The following is a 20,176-nucleotide window of genomic DNA, read 5'->3' as shown; positions in this document are numbered from 1 at the left end:
TCACAGCAGGCTGGAAACTATACAAATGGTGGAGGGGAGCACCACACCCAAGGAAAGCTCCTTACACCTCAAGGGAAAAGTATTGTTCAAAAGAACTTCCAAAAGAAAAAATGGGGCGGGGGGGGGGGGCGGTAATTTCCTAGTGGTCCAGTGACTAAGACTCTGAGCTCCCAATGAAGGGGGCCCAGGTTCGATTCCTGGGCAGGGAACTAGATCCCGCATGCTGCAATTTAACGGTAAAGAATCTGCCTGCCAAAGCAGGAGACACAAGAGACTCAGGTTTGACCCCCTGGGTTGCGAAGATTCCCTGGAATAGGAAATGGCAATCTGCTCCAGTATTCTTGCTGGAAAATTACACGGACAGAGGAGCCTGGACCCTACAGTCCAATGAGGTCGCCAACAGTCAGACACGACTGAGTGATTAAGCAGCTGCCTGCCACAGCTAACGATCCCACACGCTGGCCCATTTTGGGCCCAGCCAAAATCGATCGATCAATTGCTCTCCCAACAGGACCTACTACTCCCCGGGGGAAGGGAGAGCGGAAGGGGGAGGAGAGAGGAGGGGGAGGCGAGGTGAACAAAGTCTCCACTCTCTGTGCCACTGGGCATGTTTCTTTTCTGGTGTCACTTCAAACTGCTTGATATTGTTAGGCCACAATGAAAACAACTAGAAAGACCTGTTTTTAGTATTTTTGAAATGTCCTGGTTCTTGCACTACTAAAAAGGCTGACAGTCACATTGACACTCCACATCCACCTTTTTTACACAATCACCATTTCACATCCTTTCTCTTGTGTCTTTTGGACCACATTTCACGCTTTTGTTTGGGTGCTGTTCAAACTGTCTCCCAGACCACACAATTATCGGTACTAGCAAACTCTCTCCTAAACTTGGTTCCTGAGTTCAAAGACAGATTACATGGAGCCACAGAACACTTCAGCTCATCACACTGAACAGAATACCAAGTTCTTTCCCAGAGAAATGGTGGTGGGGAGACCTGGTGTGGTGGGGTATGTGGGCTGTTGCTCAGTTGTGTCTGACTCTTCGCAATCCCATGGACTGTAACCGGCTAGCTCTTCTGTCCACGGGATTTCCCAGGCAAAAATACTGGAGTGGAGAATACTAAAGAATACATGTCCTCCCTCAGGGGAATCTTCCCAACCCAGGGATCAAACCAGCATCTCCAGCACTGCAGGCGGATTCTCTACTGCTGAGTCACTGGGTGAGCCCCGGGGCGACCGAATGGAAAACCGAATGGAGAAGCAGCGTGGGGTTAACTTAAACCAAGAATGTGCGAGCGTCTGAAAGTCACTGAGATTTTATTTTTTTCTGTGGAAGCGTAACAACAGAGTAACATTTCAGTAATATACATGTGATAACAAGGCATGGTTGAATCTAATTTTTAGTAAATAATCAATAGGGGTATAGGCCAAGTAGGAAATAGCTAATACAAAAAAAAAAAAATCTGAGGTTGGAAAGAGATGGTGAAAATCTGGGGAGAACAAATATCCTCTTTCCTTTTTGTATTGTTAACGCATCTGTGTCAGGCTCACTTCCCTCTCCATATAACAACCCTTAAAATGCTCACTCTCTGGGAAGGTCGGTTGAACCTGGGAGTTCCTCACAAAATGATGTTGAATAATTCGGAGACAAAAAGGAAAAGAACCAGATTCAGAAACAACGTTGAGATCAATTTATAAAGTAAGATGCAAAGTTAACAAAGCAATTCAACTTCAGTCCACTTACAAGATCTTCAGTGAAGTCTTGGGCGAGGGAGCCCCTACTATACGCTGCTTGGCGTCTGGTTACTGCGTTTATTCCTGGCAACAGCCTTAGGAGGTGGGTACTATTCCTGGCAACAACCTTAGGAGGTGGGTACCTTCTGCAGCTTAAAAATGAAACATCCGATTTGCCGAAGGTCACTGGTATGTAGTCAAACTGGGTTGGCCGACTCCACTGTGCTCCACAGTCTCCAGGATGGGGACAAGACTAAAACTTCCCTGGTAAGTTTATTGAGAGGAGGAAACAGACCTCAGGGAAACTGCTTAGACTAGCGTCTGTCTGGCAAGTAGTAAAAAGTCAATAATTGACAGATACCTGATTATGATTACCTAGAGTCACCCAGCTCCTGAGCAGCAAAGCTGGAACTGAAACCCAGGTCAGCTGTGCTCCAAAACCCATTCTCTATGCACAGGGGTGGCCTTGGCTCCACTGCTCAAAGTCTGAATATAAAGGGCTCCAGGACAGAAGGCGCACGCCAATGAATGACATCCCAACACTGAAGCTTTAAAGCGGGCACTTGGCAGACTCCCATTCTAGAGTATTTGGGGAGAGATCCCAAACTTTGGGAATGAAGGCTGCCAACCCCAGCCTGTGTGATGTGGGGCAGAGTGAAGGGAAGGGAAATGGGGCAGGGCCTTCCACCAGCGAGTCTGCCTCCCACTGGATGCAATTCCCTCCCTTGCGCTTAGAAGTGACCTCTTTTGCACAAAAAAGGATTTTAAACAGCACCTGATTGTAAATGGAAGGAGGCCTGGTGTCCAAAAAACAAACACCTTTTTTTTTTTTAATAAAACCCACTACACAAACACCAGCCTACCATCAAGACTGGAGGGGCCCCCTGAAGCTCCAATTACAACTTGTAAGACAATTTGAAATAAGCACATGGCTGGTTTATCCAACACAGGCTGGGCCTGGGGCCGAAGGGGACCCCCAGCTTCACACAACTATTCAGGGAGCCAGGCTGATGGAGGCTGCCCGCTGTGATACACAGTTCTGGGTGCTCCACGGCAGGGCGGGAGGCGTGACAGCAGCGGCCCCAGGGTGGGCGAGGTCACCGCTCCTCACTGCTCACCAGCCTGAGCCGACCACGCGGTCCCTCCTAACTGAAGCGCACGCGGTCGGTCAGTCACCCAGCAGCGCCGTCTGCGCCACCACAGAGGCAGCTCTGGAGTGCTGGGGCACGGAGGAGGCTATCCTCTGTGTTAGCAGGAGGGAGAAAGGGAGAAAGGGGGACAGAAAACCTCTGCGAGAACACTACGGGAGAAACTAGGAATACCGTGGTAAAAACAGTTACCTCTCTGGAAATGCAAATCAAAACTACAATGAGGTACCACCTCACACCAGTCAGAATGGCTGTCCTTACAGACTCTACAAATAACAAATGCTGGAGAGGGGGTGGAGGAAAGGGAACCCTCCTACACTGGCGGTGGGAATGTAAGTTGGGGCAGCCCCTGTGGAAAACAGTAATGAGCTTCCTCAGGAAACTAAAACTAGAGCTACCATATGATCCAGCCAAACCACCCACCCCCGGGCATATGTCCAGACAAAAATATAATTAAAAAAGACACATGCATCCCTATGTCTATAATAGCACTATTCACAACAGCCAAGACATGGAAATAACCTAGATGTCCATAGGCAAATGAATGCATAAAGAAGACATGATACATATATACAATGAAATAGTACTCAGCCATATAAAAGAACAAAGTAATGCCCTTTGCAGCAACATGGACCTAGAGATTATCATATAAGTGAAGTAAGTCAAAGACAAATACTACATGATATCCCCTATATGTGGAATATAAAATATGACACAATGAACCTCTATCTGTGAAACAGAATCACCAACAGAGAACAGGCTGGTGGGTGCCAAGGAGGAGGGGGCGGGGGAAGGGATGGAGGGAGAGGGGGGTGTTAGCAGCTGCAGACTGTTACATATAGGATGGATGACGAGGTGCCTACTGTGTAGCACAGAAAAACACGTCCAATGCCCTGTGATAAACTATAATGGAAAAGAATATTAAAAAGGTACAAATAAATAAGCAGAATTTTTAACATCACATGAAAACAAACAGCATTAAAACGTTAAAAACCAATAAAAAATTCTAAAATCTGTAAAACATTTTAAAAACTAGCTAGCGTCTCTGGAGGCAAGCTGGTTGGCAAAGGACAGGGAGGAGGACAAGGCTTTTTTTTTTTTTTTTTAGGACAAGGCATTTTTAATGGGTCCCCTTTTATATCACACACACGTGCAATCTATTTTAAAACTAAAATAATTTTTAGGCTGTGATTTATACACTTCAAATTAATCGGTTGTTTGGAGGGTTTTTTTCTGAATCAAGTCCAATCTATTCTAATATAAGAAACACCAAGTTCTTGACTCATACAGCCTGAAAGTAAACACCTGGAGTAACACTGACATAATCACATCCCTTTGTAAAGCCTTGCTGAGAGATTTTGGACTGACTTCTCTCTGTTCCAAATATAAATATCACTACGATTGTAGGTGATGAGAAAAGTACTGAAGCTGAGCAAATGTCTGCTCTTGGAAATAATTTTTCCTGGTATTTCAACTTCAGTACCATTTATTCTCTAAAGAAAATGTCCTTTTCTAAAATAAAAGTGTACTTCTAGCACTGTTAAGTTTAATCTTCTGCAAAATCTAAAAAAAAAAAAAAAAACCAAAACCAGCAAAGTCTCCTGGGTTCTCCCCAGAAGAGAAATGTTTCAGAACGCATTAAAATATGGCCTGCGCTGAGATAGAGCCTTTGCCAAAATCATGATCAACATCCCTAAACAACAGTTAAATACTTCACGGCCAGATGTGCCAGGGGCCTGCCTCCGGGCTTGTGACAAGGTAACCCAACATGTCTGCTCTGCTCACTCAGCTGTCAACAGAAGTAGAATCCTGCTGACATTCAGCTGATGAAGGAAGCCATAAATAATGCAATAAGTAAATAGTTAGGTCAAGTCCCAGAAAACTCTTCCATCATTCATTTCAATTTTAATATCAAAAACAGGCCTAAAAAAAAAAAAAAAACAGGCTTATACGATCCCATTCTCAGCACTCTAAATACCAGAAAATTTCCAAGAGAAATAGCACTCTATCGAGTTATGTGATATCCTTACGGGTTTTCCTTCTAAATTTATGCTAAGCATATTACATAGCCACTTTTACTATACCAAGTTTGTACTTAAATAGCCTGTAACTATCTCTCAAGTTCTACAATACACTGTCCGCATTTATATTTTAGGGGAAAATCAACTGCCATGCATTTCTTTCAAATAGCAATACTATGCTTTCTAAACTGAACGCATTTGGGTGTATCAAAGGCGCTTTTCTAAGTGGGCTTTCTGCCAACAACTCTAAAAGGTTATATGCACTATCATTTAACCTGCCGGGAGCCTCCAAATAGGTTTATTCGACTAATATTAATGAATTCCTTAAATGTATCTCAAGCTTCTTTCTAGATCAGTGAAGAAACGCAAAGAACCCAAGTTTGCCAAGCCTTTCATGGGACTTACAGGATCCACTACTCAACGTACATAATGAATTAGTAATTATGAAATTGCCAATATCGCAACACATGAGGCCAAATCCAATATAAGTTCAGGACAAAAACACAAAGGAAAGGAAACTGCAGATCCCACTGTGTTATGTTTAAACTGAAGACAGATGGCATTAATTTGTGGGTATGCAAACAATTTCTAGGACTTTAGAGTCAGAGACAGCCATAATACCACGTATCATTGATGCTAAGACACATTTCTTCATATTTTAACATCTATGAAACTGTCAAGTGAATCACATTGTAGTATAATTACTGATGTTTCTTTTCTAGTGGTCCATAAAAGAATGGTGTGACTTTCAACTCAGAGTCACTGAAATATGACAATGCTAATATTAGCTAACAAGTATTAAACATCTACTGTATACCAGACATTGCTTGTGGATTATTTTATTTAATACCCATGATACTCTGAAGTGGCTCCAATTATTTACCCCATTTTTATAGCTAGGAAAACTAAGAGATGAGGTCACTTGTCTAAAGGCACAGGTTGGCTCCAGCCCAGCTCTTAGTCCTACCCCTCACCCCCACCCACTGACTCCACAGAGGAGGAGCCTGCTGGGGGTCTGAGAGAGCCAACTGTTCCTTGGAGCATGAGTTCAAGGCTCAGCCAAGCATGTTCTAAGCACTCTTGGGTTTTTTTTTTAAGGAATATATTAGTAAAAATATAGAGTTCCAAATATCAAAAACAGATATTAATTCAAAGCCTTTACTTTAAGGAAGGGTTGGTAAGAGTTTGCATACCGAAACTAAAATCCTGCATGCTACAACCAAGACCTGGTACAGCCAAATAAATATTTTTTAAAATTTTTTTAAATTATATTGTGGCTAGAGAAGTGACATAAGAATGTATTCCTTTACTCTGTAGCTAAATGTTGTTTAAATCAGTGTTGAAATAGCCCCAAATGAAACAACACTATACATCAACAATGAAATTTATTAGGGTGGTTGTTGTTCAGTCGCTAAGTCATGTCCGACTCTTTGCAACCCCATGGGCTGCAACACGCTAGGCTCCTCTGTCCTCTACAATCTCTCGGAGTTTGCTCCAATTCATGCCCATTGAGTTGGTTGTTGGGGTAAGTTCACATATAAAACTACTATTCCTAACACTTGGCAAAAATGTTTGGGACTTTTACAAAAATACATTTTTTAATTCACACTAGTACAAAGACAGTATTTTTTTTTCTTCAAAGTTCTTTAAATAGTATCGTCTACTTATTTGTTGGCTGCCTTCCTCGTATTTATTTTCCAGTTCCCTCAAATGTTCCTGTCATATATGCTGGGAGACTAATACCAGTACTAGATTCCAAAATGGACCCTAATCCCCATCACCCCAGCCAGTGGCTAGTTCAGAGATGGACACGTGGACCAAAAAAGGCCAATCAGACAAGAAGATTCAGCTCCAGGACTTCTACTCCAGGAAGAAGCCATTGGGGAAGTGCTCTCTTAACATCTCTGCTGATTAAAGCTAGACCAACAGCCATGGGAGCTGCCGGCAGCCACCGCCTACCTTTCGAACACAGTGGAAGCAGCGGCCAAGCACGTCTGCGCTCACAACACCGAGAGGTGGGGAAGCAGGCCCTTGCCACGCTGCTGGAATGAGTTTTGGGCTTTTCAGTAAATTTACGGAAGAAAATCCTTTCTGTTGAGCCAATTTAAGCTAGATTTTCTGCTACTTCCATCTGAAAGCATTCTGCTTTTTTAAACTAATAAAAAATTGGAATCAGGAAGTGTGGTATTGTAAATACAAGACAGAAGTAAAAATGTGAAATTGGTTAAAGAAAGGAAACAGGATGAAATTCGATGAGCACCCTACGATCTCAGCCTGAGCCTTTAACTGTCTTTACTCTCTAAGAAAGAACAGTCAGACTGTGGCCTCATGTGCCCGCCAAGAGGACAATACAAGGAGCATGAAGGCACTTAATAGGAAGACTCAAGATAAGGCAAGGTTCTGACTACTGCTCGCAGTATCTGTAAGGCTCCATGAGGAGACAAAATGAAAAGGCAGAAAAATATGCCTTTGCTAAAAAAGGGTCTTTCTGCTTCAAATTGCAATCCAAGGGGACCAATAGGTGTGAAGAGAGGAAACAGGATAAAGAAAGAGAGGGGAATGGTACCCTGGGCAGGAGATAAGACTTCAGGGTAGGGTGGGCATAAGAATCCTGACCCCCAGGACACCCTCAAACATGCTTGTTAGGTATTCTCAGCCTGAAAACAGGAAACATCATTCAAGATGTAACTGCAAAGCATCCCCTAGGCAAGGGACAAATTAATGACATACTTCCATCTAACTACTTTTTTCCAACAGCCCTGAGGGAGCAGCTGAGGAGAAAACCGGGAAACCAAAGGTTACGAAGATGGGCCAAATTTTAGACTTGACAGTATTTCAGGCTTTGGTTCAAACCTGTGGAACCGCCCCAAGTCCAGAGGCAGACTAGCTTTGGGGTGTCATATGGCCACAGACATCCTAAGCCTCGCTGACCACAGGCTGTGACTGCCCAGTTCCCAGCCCCAATTCACCCTGCGGCCCACAAGAGGTGGCCTACCTCGGCAAATACCGCCTTCGAGAGGGGTGTCCTCCAGGGCCATGGAACACGATCAACAAGAAGGTCATTAACTCCCTCAACCAACGGGTATGTGTGCGCACCGCTGTGTGCCAAGCCGCCTTCAGTGAGACAAGTGACATAAACAAGACAGCAAGGCCAAGGGCTTCCTGTTGGCAACAGGCTCTCCAGCTCCACCACTGTACACAACTCAGCTTGTCACCGGCCACCCCTCAATCATCAGACCGAGGGGAGCTCCATGTCACCCTGACAAGGACAGCTGGCCACCTCACCAAGGCTCCTGGAACTGCAGCTGGAGGCAGTGAACACTGAAGGAGCTGCAGGAGTGAAAGCAGCTTTCCTGGTTTCCTCCTCAGCCTCCCCCTCAGGGCAGTGGGAAATAAGCAGCTGGACGGAGGGACGGACGGAGCCAATTTCTTTCCACCCTACTTGAGGATTTGCCCAAGTGAGGACTTTTTTCATGAATCCTTTAACATCTCTGAAAGAGAAATAACTAACACTGCAGCGGATGGTTCTGGTTACAAGTAACACTGAAACACAAAAGGGCAGGCCGCAGCTGTCCAAGCAAGAGCGGATGATGGCAGCTGGAACCAGGACGGGGTCAGTGGACACGAAGAGAAGACACATTCCAGACAAAACGTGGTGACAGAAATGAGGACTTGAGGCTGAACTAGATATGAAGAATGACAACGAGGCTTGTTTTTTGTTGTTTTTGGTTTGGGCAACTGGGTAGATTCAATGACATGAGAAAGACTGTAGAGAGCAAGGTTTCCTGGGAAGGGGATCGGTTAAGCTTAGTCTACTCAGCATTTTGTGGAGGAGAAGAATGTCATGTTTCCAACCTCGAATAGTTACAGAGAAAAAACTGCTACCTTATCTTCCCCCCCAAAAAAACCTGTCTAATTTTGTGAGTGTAGATTATCCTCAGTGTAGCCTAAGTCAAGTCAACATCCCATGAAAACACGCAGGGCTTCTCCTGCACGTGACTATTGATTATCACAAAGCATGTGTGTGTGTTAGTTGCTCATTCATGCCAACTCTTTGAGACCCCGTGGACTGTAGCCCGCCAGGCTCCAGGCTACACGTCCATGGAATTCTCCAGGCAAGAAGACTGGAGGGGGTTGCCATTCCCTTCTTCAAGGGATCTCTTCCTGACCCAGGGATTGAACCTGGGTCTCCTGCATTGCAGGCAGATTCTTTACCATTTAAGCCACCAGGGAACGCATCTATTATAGCTGCCTCTGAGAATTTTTCTAAAAGCCCATGAAATGATTATCCATTTAGGAGAAAAGAAACTATCTTTTCTCGCCCATTAAATGTGTTTTTAAAGAATAACACAACAACAACAACAAAAAAGAATAAAACAAATTTCATGTTTTTTTTTAACCTAGAAACAAAAACACAATTAAAAACAAAAATCAAAAAAAGCTTCTTTGGGCTGGCTTGCATCTTGCCTCAAGTGTCGAAATGCTTATGAGAACTCTGGAAACTATAAGACACCATACAGATATAAAGGCATTACTATTAATATTCATATGTACAAACTCTCATCAAGCAATTCTCAAATCTATGATCTGTAGGTAATATATGTAGAAATACAATATGGTAAAACTTAAGGTTTTTATCCCAAAGCTCTAAGAGAACAAAAAAACAACAAATTACATGTGGTGATGACTTTTTCTACATTTAGAGTCAGTTATCAATATTTCTTTTTTAGGTACCACTAACATTAACAAACAGGCCTTTTTAGAGGTTCAAAATAAATTTATTGATTACAAATATGTGGGGAAAATACCAAATTTACCAAATTATTACAGCTGGTTTATGCAAGTTAGCATTTTTACCCCACTTCAGGGAGGAGGTTATTTTACAAAAATAGGTCAGTGATAACCCCAAATGACATTCCAAATAAATGATATGAACCAGCGCTGTTATTCAGAATCGAGACTCCAGTCTTTCAAAGGACTCTCTATAAAAAAGTAGGTCTAAGGAGGATTAGATTCCTGAATCTGCAAAGAATCATTTGGGCTGGAATAGCTTTTTAATATTATGCTAGAACAGGGCTTTTGAGCTTCTCCTTGTTTTTTTTTTTTTGGTTTTGGGTTTTTTGGGGGACTAGGGGACAGGTTCTCAGTATCAGAATGAACATAATTTCTGAGGGAAAAAAAATCTATTCAGACTTACAAAGTATGCAATGCATTTTACTCTCTAGAACCCAGGAATCTTCCTAGTAGTGAAATACACATGACATGGATATATACCCTTAGATGCTATTTCAGCCCTTTAAAATACATTTGGCACAATTACTTTGAATGTCCAGAACATATTTGAAAGTAATTACTATTAGCAATTAATGTACTAGTTGCTCTAAGAAACTCTTTTTGCTTAAGAGTTGATTCTTTTGTTGTTTGTTTTTACCATTTTTGTTGAAAAGCAATACATGCTCAAAGCGGGGACAAGAACTGGGGTGGGGAAGAGATGAAATAGTAAAAGAAATACAGTGAAACAAAGTCTCTCTCTTTCCCACTCTGATCTGCATCCTCAAGTCCCAGTTCTCTTCCCCAGAGGCCATCACAATCAATATTTCAACAGGACTCTTCCAGTGATATCTACACACATACATCATACATTTCCATTTTGTTTTATTTATTACTCAAACAGTATGTACAATTTCCAGTCTTCTGAATCATGCTTTTCCCCCCACTCAATAACAGACCTCGGAGAATATTCCATCTCAGAATATAAAGCACTAGCTTATTCTTTTAAACAGCTATGTATCCCTGGGGATATGCCATAATTTATTTAACTAGTTCTCTATTAATGCAGATTTAAGTTGTTTTTAGTCTTTTATAATTTTAAGCACTACTGCAACAATTTTGCATATAGGCTTTACATAAATGTGTGAATATAACATCAGTAAGAAAAATACCTAAGGGCAAAACTGTCAGGTCCAAGGGTATACACATTCATTGCGCGTGCTCAGTCACTTCAGTCGCATCTGACTCTTTGGGACCCCAAGGACTGTAGCCCACCAGGCTCCTCTGTCCATGGGGTTTTCCAGGCAAGAATACTGGAGTGGGTTGCCAAGCCCTCCTCCTCCTGGAGGAGGGATCAAACCCATCTCTCCTGAGTCTCCTGCATTGCAAGTGGATTCTTTACCTCTGAACCACCAGAGAAGCCCCATATACTTTTCTTATCTGATATCAAACTGCCCTTCCTACTCGATTGTACCAATTTATATTCTCAACCACAGTGTAAAACAGTTTCTGCGTTTCCACACCTTTGTCATCATGACATACTGTTAAACTCTAGTCACTGCTGATCTGCTAGACAAAAAGCTGTTTCCCCCTTAGTTTTAATCGGTATTTTGTTTGGCATGAATAAGACTGCATGTTTTTTCACATGTTTGAAATACATTTTCATCCTTTTCTGTGAATTGTCCACATCCTTTGCCAAATAGGTTATTGGCCTTTTTCTAATTGATTTTGAAAGCTCTTTATACATTAAGCAAGCTAGACTTTCATAACATACAGATTACCAAGTGTTTTTCCTAGCCTGTCGATTTTTATCCATTTTATTTTCCATGGAAAAATTTTCTATCCAACTACTAAAGTTTTGCTTGTAACTTTTTCAGCTGATTCTTTTGGACTTTAAAAGATAAATCATAACTGCCTGCAAAGAGGGATTTTGCTTTCTGATGCCTTTCTCTAGCTGACAGAACTGTGACAGTGCACCCCTGCGTTGGTCCTGATTTTGACAGGAATGCTTCCAAGGTTTCACAATTTAAAATGATGCTGTGATACCACTTGGCTTATGATACTATTTCTCTAAGGAATTTTCTGAATGCATGGAGAATTCAGCAATTCATTCTTAAGTGTAATTTTTCCATATTTATCTGTAGATTCCATAATTTTCTTCAGTCATTAGCTTGAGCACTTACATGATTATTTAAGCATAAGAAATAACAGGAATCGATGACTTTGTATTTACACTGTGCCCCTCTAGGAATAATTCACAACTACTCGTCCAAATATTGAATCCATATCAAGTCCTCGCCTGATAGAAAAAGGCAGGTACCTCCATTACCGACTAGAAAACTGAGTCACAAATGGATGATAATTCCACCACCCTCCTTCTTCACTGCAGCACTTCTGTGTGTTAGAAAGCAAAGTCGGACCTTCTGATAGCCACTCCGGTAGTTAAGCCACAAGGAAGCACCAAGGCCTTTAGAGAATTTAGCGGATGCCCAACAACAAGAAGAAAGCAAAGCAGGCTGCTTGCTGTCTGCAAGGCCCGCTTCACAACATTCCCTTCCAGACTCCCTGCAAGCAACCTTCAAGTTGGACTCAGGAGCCTAAAACATCTGAAACGCATCACCCGGCAGCCAGCATAACAGGTCCGTGTTCTGTGATACATGACGCTGCCGACATTCCTCAGCCAATTAGAATTCCTTTCAGCTGCAATGGAGGTGAACACAGCTGGAATTACAGAGTGGGGCCATCACCAGACGCACTGATTGTACATTATTTAAGCCCTGTTTTAAAACAATAAGAGAATTTTTTCCCCTTTAATCTAGAAATACGGAAACAACATTTCCCTCAGTTTAAGTATCTAAATGGATTCAATTTCATCTATAGACACAACAGGAATTCTAACGTTTTAAAAAGAAGACATGCCTGATCCACAAGGCTATGAGCTTTTTTTTTTTTTTTTTTCCATGAGAGAGAGCTCAGCAGCTCTTAACTAGAATGGCCTTAGGAAGAGCGGGCAGCTAGATGCGGCTGACAACAAGACAATTTAAGTGAGGGGCTTTCTCTCAATAAAATTCATTGACAAAACAAGCTAACTAGTCATTTAGGTTGTTCAGTGACCAAAAAAAAAAAAAAAAACCACAACAAACCCACATATTTTTTACATGCTCTTTGTTTAAAGACATTTAACCACTGACATGGTTCTGAAGGAACAAAAACATCGGTTTGAGAATCCTAAAAGTTAGGGTTTCTCACCCAGAAAATCAGAGAATGGTATGAACACTCAATTATTTCATCCATCTCAGAAGGTTTTTTGAACTTCCTTTTTGCTCTTAGCACTCAAGAAAATGCACGATTCAGCTATTTTAACTTTTAACCAGTGCCCACAAGCATGTTACAAAACAGCCAGGCTAGTGAACTGAATCAGTGAGCTGATGTTGAAATATTAAGGGTCAGTCTTTGTTTCTTTTTTTAATTCATTAGGAAATACTTCTTCACAAATGACTCAGTCACCAGGACCTCCCCCTCACCCAATGTTCCACATTAGAAACAGCCAATGTGACCGAACATAGAAAAGGAAAATTTGGAGAAGAGAAAGAAAAACTGAAGTTCAGACACGACTTTCATGGTTGCAAAAATAGGAGTTCTGAACTGACAAAGAAATAGGCTTGAAGTAAAAAATTGTAGTTTGATAAATCACAACTACAATCAAAATACAGAGAGAAATAGGGCATATGGACAGGTTCATTTCTCAAGTCACTTAGGTCGGTCAAAGTTTTGTTTTTTTAATGAATTTGAGGGAAAAGATTTTTCTTAACACAGCATGGATGTGACCAAATCAAAAATAAAGTCAATACGAGAACATGTATTTGGCAGAAAGCGACTGCTTTTAAAGTGTAACTGCAGTTTAAGTTTCGAATAAGCATTTAATCTAAGCCCACCACTCATCCTTAGATAATTCAATTCAAAAAAGTGTTTTGACTGTACCTTCATGAACCCGAAACACTGTTAGGTAAACTCAGGTGGAGGGTAAATACTGATGACTTAGTCCCTCATCACAGTTTCGGCTAATTAAAACAAGAGTTCTGCCTGCCTTACATAATTCAGGTTCTTTGCTGGTACAAACTGACACAGGCAACGTCTTCAGATTTCTTCATCTTTAAGAAAAACAACTATTTCGAATCACTCAGGTCACCTGTGGTTGATCAATTAAGGTTATTAACAGCTAATAACTACAACTGCTTTTCTCCAAGCTGGATCATCCAGATACCAAAAAAGTCAGCCTTACCTTACACATGCTACAACTCTAAAAACAGCTTCTACAACCATAGGCTATCAAGGAAGGTCTCTTTCCCCTTCTCTACTTGGAATTAGAATTTTTCTCCCTTCCCAGCACACAGTCACGCTCCAAAAGATATAAAAACACGAGGACATTTGAGAGTGTTTCAAGGCATAAAAGCCCAAAAAAAAAAAAAAAAAGTTTGGGCATTTGTTTTTTTAAACTAACTAGGCTTTCCAGGTGGCGCAGTGGTAAAGACTCAGCCTGCCAATGCAGGAGACACAGGAGACTCGGATTCAATCCCTGGGTGGGGAAGATTCCCAGGAGTAGGAAATGGCAACCCACTCCAGTATTCTTGCCTGGAAAATTTCATGGACAGAGGAGCTTGGCGGCCTACAGACCATGGGATCACAAAAAGTCAGACACAACTGAGCACACACACCACACTTTAACTCACTAGCTAACAGTAGAATAAAACTGAATTTGTTTGAAGAGCACTGTGGAACCCTGAGAGCTCAAAATGTCCATTCTTTTACCAAAGTGGCCTAAATAATGTATCTGGGATTCATTTGTGTACCACGTAAGAACAAAGTCCTTGCAAATTCTGCTGAATTTAAGATAAAAAGTGTTTCCAAAGTATTTGTCAGAGGACTCTAAAATGTCTACAAAAAAAATAAATGTCTACAAAATAATGCTCTTCAACCAAGATCACTCGATTTTGTACATATTATGCTCCAAGCCTACTGAAACCATTTAAGAATGATATTCCTCTTAAGATATCACAAACACACACATTAAAATCATATTCTTTTCAATATAAAGACTTACACGTTCTACTACTAATTTAGGCCTGCTTTCCAAAGAAGGCCAACATGCGACCCAATAGTTTTCAAAAACAAAAAGGGTTCCAGAGAAAGGAGGGGCGGAAATCATAAATGTAACCATTACACAAAAGTAATGCTTGGCATAAATCAAACAGAGGTGCTGTGTTTTGACATAAACTCTAAATACCAGGACTGAGATTTAACAAAAGTATAAGCAAACAGTAATTTGGAACAAGTAGGCAGTCAGAGTGATATATCCTCAAGAAGGAAAAGAAAACTATAACGGAATTGAAATCTTATTTTATATATTAGGAAACAGAGAACCCAGAAAGGTTAAATGATTTGTTCCATATCATAGTTAATGGTAGATCTTACCAGAATCAAGTCTTCTAATTCTAAACCCAATGTTCTACTCAACCACCAAAAATAACTGTGGACCCCGAAGTTCTAAATGCTCTTTTATAATCCAGTTCTTCGTGCTTTTCATTTTACTGTGCCCTCTGTGTTATTCCCTGACTGGTTAGAATAACCCTCATTCTAAAAGAAAAAATCACTTTTTTCAAATATCACACAGGGAAACAAATTTTTAAACAAGTAACAAAAGTGCACACCTCTTGAAAGATGGCTTCCCAAGTTTCCAGAAGAGATTTTAACCTCCCTCTGACAAGCTCAAAGATGGGGCCAGAAACCTACCCTCCCACTGCCAACAAGGTAGCTCATTCCTACGTAAATTACGTAGTTTCCACATAATTTACGTAGTTGCCAGGTAAATTAACGTTCATCAGACAACTGGCATCATGTGCGTCTGCAATCAACACTAAATTCTCAACCTCTCGGCAAGGAAGACCACAGGTCCCTCAGATCAAGAATAACATCAGCAGGGCGAAAGGGAAAAAGCGTTTTGGAAAGAACGTTCATAACTTGATTCTTCAATAGCAAGAACCATCCAAAAACTCTTTGAAGCATTTCCGCATCTATGACATCTCAATTCCTGAAAACTGGCTTCCCTGGTGGCTCAGCGGTAAACTATTGAGCCTGTGCTAGACAGCGGGGACAGCATCTACTGAGCCCACCCGCGGCAACTACTGAAGCCCAAGTGCCCTAGAACCCCTCCCCCTGGGCTAGAAGAGAAGCCAGGGCGATGAGAAGCCGGCGCAACGCCCCAAACGAAATAAAAACAATAGATTCCTGAGACTGAAAATAATTTGGGAAGAACAAACTCCCACTCCAGACCTGCTAACCTTGATTAATAATATACACCTGACACAAATGTTGTAATTAAAACCTAGTCCTTCTAAAACATTAATCACACTTTTATCCAACTCACAAAATCAGTTACTTCTGCTCTTAACAAGAAACCTGAAACCAATCTCATGTTAATTATAGATTACACTGCAAATGAGAACCAAATGAAAGGTGTCAGTCATTAAAGTTTTACAAGTATTACAAAGCAAAAAACGTGGCTTTTATGTAACCATAAAAATAACAATGTATATATTGCATCTACATAGTGAGAGTTTCCTACCAGCCCTGGAATAAAGAATTGTATCTCTCCAGAAACAAAGATCCCTGGGACATACCTGTTACTGACAAAACCAGGGTCTGGATTTGGGTCCAAATCATTGTGATCTGATTGTGTTATCTAATCATAACCTGATCTGATATCGTTCTACAAAAAAACCATCTCCCTTTCCTTGAAACAAAAAGTGGATCTTAAAATATACTTTTATCTTATAAAATAAAAAAAAAAATGGATCATACAACAACTAAGAACTCTCAGAGGAAATTTTAATTTAAAAAAATATCACTCTCTGTTGTTTTCAGGGATTTCACCAATAATTGAGGGCCATCCCAAATGCTCATTCTCTTTTTTAAAGAATCTGACCAGACTGACTTTGAAGTCATCATCAGACCAGTCACTGAACAGAAAAATCCAGGGGAAAACCCCTAACAGGGATTAGCCCGAACTTTATATTTCCTTCCCAGAGCTGGAAATAATTGCGTTTGGAAAGTCCCCCACCAGAACCGTATTTGCAACACTACAATCCAGCCTCAGGTGTGAATTTAAACCAGGAGACGGGGCAGTAGTAGTGGGGAGAGCGAGGAAAAGACAGAAGGGGGTGCACACTGGTCCAGGATCTCTGGAGCCCGCCAGCCGCCGCACGGCCGGCAGACACGACTGGCAGCTACGCACACCAGAACCACCACGTTGCAGGCCGAGAACAGAGCTTCGCGCTCACCCTTGAAGGTGGCACTACAGAGCCACCTAAGAGACACGGGCATTTCATTGAAGACTCAATGAGAGTGAATCAAGAAGCCTGCGCTAATGCAGCTCCCAAAGCTTCCAGAGTGTGCGTGTGCGCGCGTGCGTGCGTGTGTGTGTGCGTGCGTGTGTGTGTTGCGGGGGGCGGGGGGGGGGGCGGTGACGTGGGTGGGACAGGGATGAAGGTAACGCAAAGAACTGAAGCAGCAGCGTCCAGAGTAGATAGTGGCCTGGCCTGAGAGAGAGGAAGCGGCCCAGACTGAAGAGGTCTGGACCAGAGGGGAAGTGAGGGGACCGGGACCGGCAGAAGCTACGAGACTGGATTGAGGAATTAAAGGCTGAAGGAAAGGGTGGAGGCCGCCAGACAGAGGCAAGTGGGCGGGGCTGGGAGATAAGCGAGGGCGGGACAAGGTAGAAAACGGGGAGCGGGATTGGGGGGGGCGGGGAGAAACCAGTGAGGGGGCGGGGCTCAAAAGGGGCGGGGCGCAGAGGGGAGCAGCAAGGGGGCAAGTGGGGGGTGGGGGGTGGAGAGAGGAAGAGCACGGATGCGGGAAGGGGGAGAAACAGGTGGGGGGTGTTACCAGGAGGGAGAAGCCAGGGGGCAGGTGGGGGCGGGGGGAGACAGGGAAACGCCAGAGGATGGGAAAACCTGGCGAGAAGAGAGGGGCGGGACCAAGAGGGGAAAAAGGGGGGGGGGGCAGGTGAGGGGGGAGGGAAGAAATCGAGGGGGACGGAGGGGGACGAAGCGGGTGAGGGGCGGGGGCGGGGCCAGGAGGGGAGAAGCAAGGGGGCGAGGGGAGCGAGGAGGATGGGGGGGACGGAAGGGGTCCAGGAGGGGAGAAGTGAGGGGGAGAGGGGAGTGGGGAGGATGAGGTGGGGACGGAAGGGGTCCAGGAGGGTAACGTGAGCAAGGGGGCGAGGAGGATGGAGGGGGGAGAGAAACGGAGGGGCAAGGAGGAGAGGGGCGCATGGAGGATGGAGTGGGGGGGACGGAGGGGGTCCAGGAGGGGAGACGCGAGGGGGCGGGGCCGGGAGGGGGGAGCGAAAGGCCCGAGTGGGGGGCCGGGGAGGGGAGAGAGAAGGATGGAGGGAGTGAGACCGAGGGAGGCCAGGAGGGGAGACGCGAGGGGGCAGGTCATGGGGGGAAGCAGGGAAGCCGGGGGGCGAGTGGGGGCGAGAAGCGAGGGGGCGGGGCCGGAGGCGGGGGCGGGGCCGGGAGGGAGCTGCGAGGGGCGCCCGCCTAGGGGGGCGAGCCGGTCCCGGGACGGCGGCCGGCGAGGGGGAGGGCCACCTCCCCGGGGCGCCCTGCGGGAAATTCCGGGGCTGCCGGAGGGGCCGTGCGGGCTGCGAGCGGGCGCCGGCGGGGGCCTCCTGCCGGCCGTACCTGTCAGACGGATCTTGATGCTGGAGCCGTTCCTCCGCGTCCCGGGGTTCGACATCTCCCGCCAACGATCGGGCAGCCGCGGATCCAGCGCCGCCGCCGCCCCCCGGCCCGGCCCGGCCCGGCCCCGCCGCCGCCGCCGCCGCCGCCTCAAGGTTACGGCTCCGGGCTGGGCGCCGGGGTCCGAGCCGGGACACAAACTCCGCGGCCCAGGCGTCCGGGCGGCCGGCAGATGGTCGAGCCGGGGGATCGGCGCTCCACCCGGCGCCCCCGACCCTCGCTCGCTCCCAGCCGAGCCCAGTCCGGAGCCGCCGCCGCTGCCGCCGCGCACCACCACCTCAGAGCCGGACGCCCGCCGCCCTCGCCGCTTCCGCCGCCGCCGCCTCCCGGAGCCGCGCGCGCGCCCGCCGCCGTGCCGGCCCGGCCCTGCGCGCGCCCGCGCCGTGCGGCCCCGCGCCTACGTGTGTGCGTGCGCGCGCCCGCGGGGACGGCGGGGCGGGGCTCGGAGCGCGGCCGCGTCGCCGGCCCAGCCCCCGGGCGCGCAGGGTTCCAAAGCCGGTGGTTGGGGTGTCCCGCACCGGGACGGAAGAGGGGAATCGCAGGCTGCCACCGAGCTCTCCGAAGGCCCTGGGGACCCGGCACGACGTGCGGAGCCTTGGCGGCCGGGAGCGAACGCCGGGCACGCCCCGGGGCGGGAAGGACGGCGAGGCCCGCGTGGGGTCGTTCTCGTTCTCCGCCACTCTCCCACGGAACCGGTTTGCAGATGGGGACGTTGAGGTTCAGAGAACGGCACCGATTTTCCAGGCCTCTCACTCAAGGCTCCGAGCTCGTGAGAGCTGTTGAAGGGGGGCTTACAGCAAACCGAGGTCTGTGATTACACCAAGCGCTTTGCACGAATAGGCGTGCAATTCCAGTTTATTTACTTTTAGTAAAGAGTCTCTTAAAAAGTGCAATTCAAGGGAGGGACTTCTCAAAGAGACAAAGTCCCCTGGGTGTGTTCTGGGCAACTAGTGCTCTCTCTTGACCCGTAACAAAGTTGCCAGAATCGCAGGAAGTGCCATATATGGGCAAGGTAAATGAGATGCGAGAGGCGGATAAAGAGGTAGATGTTGTCACCATCCAGTAAACAGACACTTGAGCCAAACAAGAAGGTAGCTTTAAGGCCCGCGTTTCCCTGCCTTCTGCTAACACTTCTCCCAGAGTTTCAGGGTGTAAAGCTCATTATGCTTTCTTCAGCAAACAAACTCCTCTGTTGACCTGTTACAAAGAGGAAATACGTTGATAGGGAAAGCTGTGTTTGTTTATCAGACTTATATTTGACCAACTACCTGATTCTCTGGATGCCTTCTTTGGTCTTTGTCTTAAGGAAACCCTTGCAGCCATCCCCTGCAGCCGGGGACCTTCCTTGGGGTCACAGTCTTCAGAACAGAGCCCTCTTCCTAGAGCCCCTTGACATGCCCACCTGCCCTTGCTGAGCTCAAGACTCCCGAGCTGGATTCAAGGCTGCCTCTCCCAGCCTCCATCGGTGACTTAAAAGGACAGACCTAGGTCATTTCTATGGCCCCTTGCAGCTCAGACTTTGAGTGAGTCTAGTGAAATATCCAAGAACACAAGCTATGTTGAAGCAACAGAGCAGTGGATCCAGTATCCAGCTCTGTTTCTCTTTGAGACGATTGTCACTGAGTCCCTGGATCTAAATAAATCCATTTAGAGTCTGCAGTGCCTCAAGGTATCCCCATTCTACTTTCAGTCCAGTCAGT

The 20,176-nt window shown here is 45.2% G+C and overlaps 1 protein-coding gene across 3 annotated transcripts in view; it reads right to left on the bottom strand.

Moving 5' to 3' along the window:
- The window catches only part of SMURF1 (SMAD specific E3 ubiquitin protein ligase 1), an 89,817-nt gene extending 70,995 nt beyond the window's left edge, over positions 1-18,822 (bottom strand). For all 3 annotated transcript variants that reach the window (XM_043455119.1, XM_043455117.1, XM_043455118.1), the window contains exon 1: positions 18,420-18,822. In XM_043455119.1, coding sequence (XP_043311054.1) covers positions 18,420-18,474 — 55 coding nt within the window. In that variant the 5' untranslated portion in view covers positions 18,475-18,822. The remainder of the gene's footprint in view (positions 1-18,419) is intronic.
- Positions 18,823-20,176: the final 1,354 nt, after the last annotated feature.

This window comes from Cervus canadensis, chromosome 32 (genome assembly GCF_019320065.1).
Source record: "Cervus canadensis isolate Bull #8, Minnesota chromosome 32, ASM1932006v1, whole genome shotgun sequence".
In the NCBI taxonomy this organism is placed as follows: Eukaryota; Metazoa; Chordata; class Mammalia; order Artiodactyla; family Cervidae; genus Cervus; species Cervus canadensis.
This window is presented reverse-complemented; position numbering and strand designations above follow the sequence as displayed.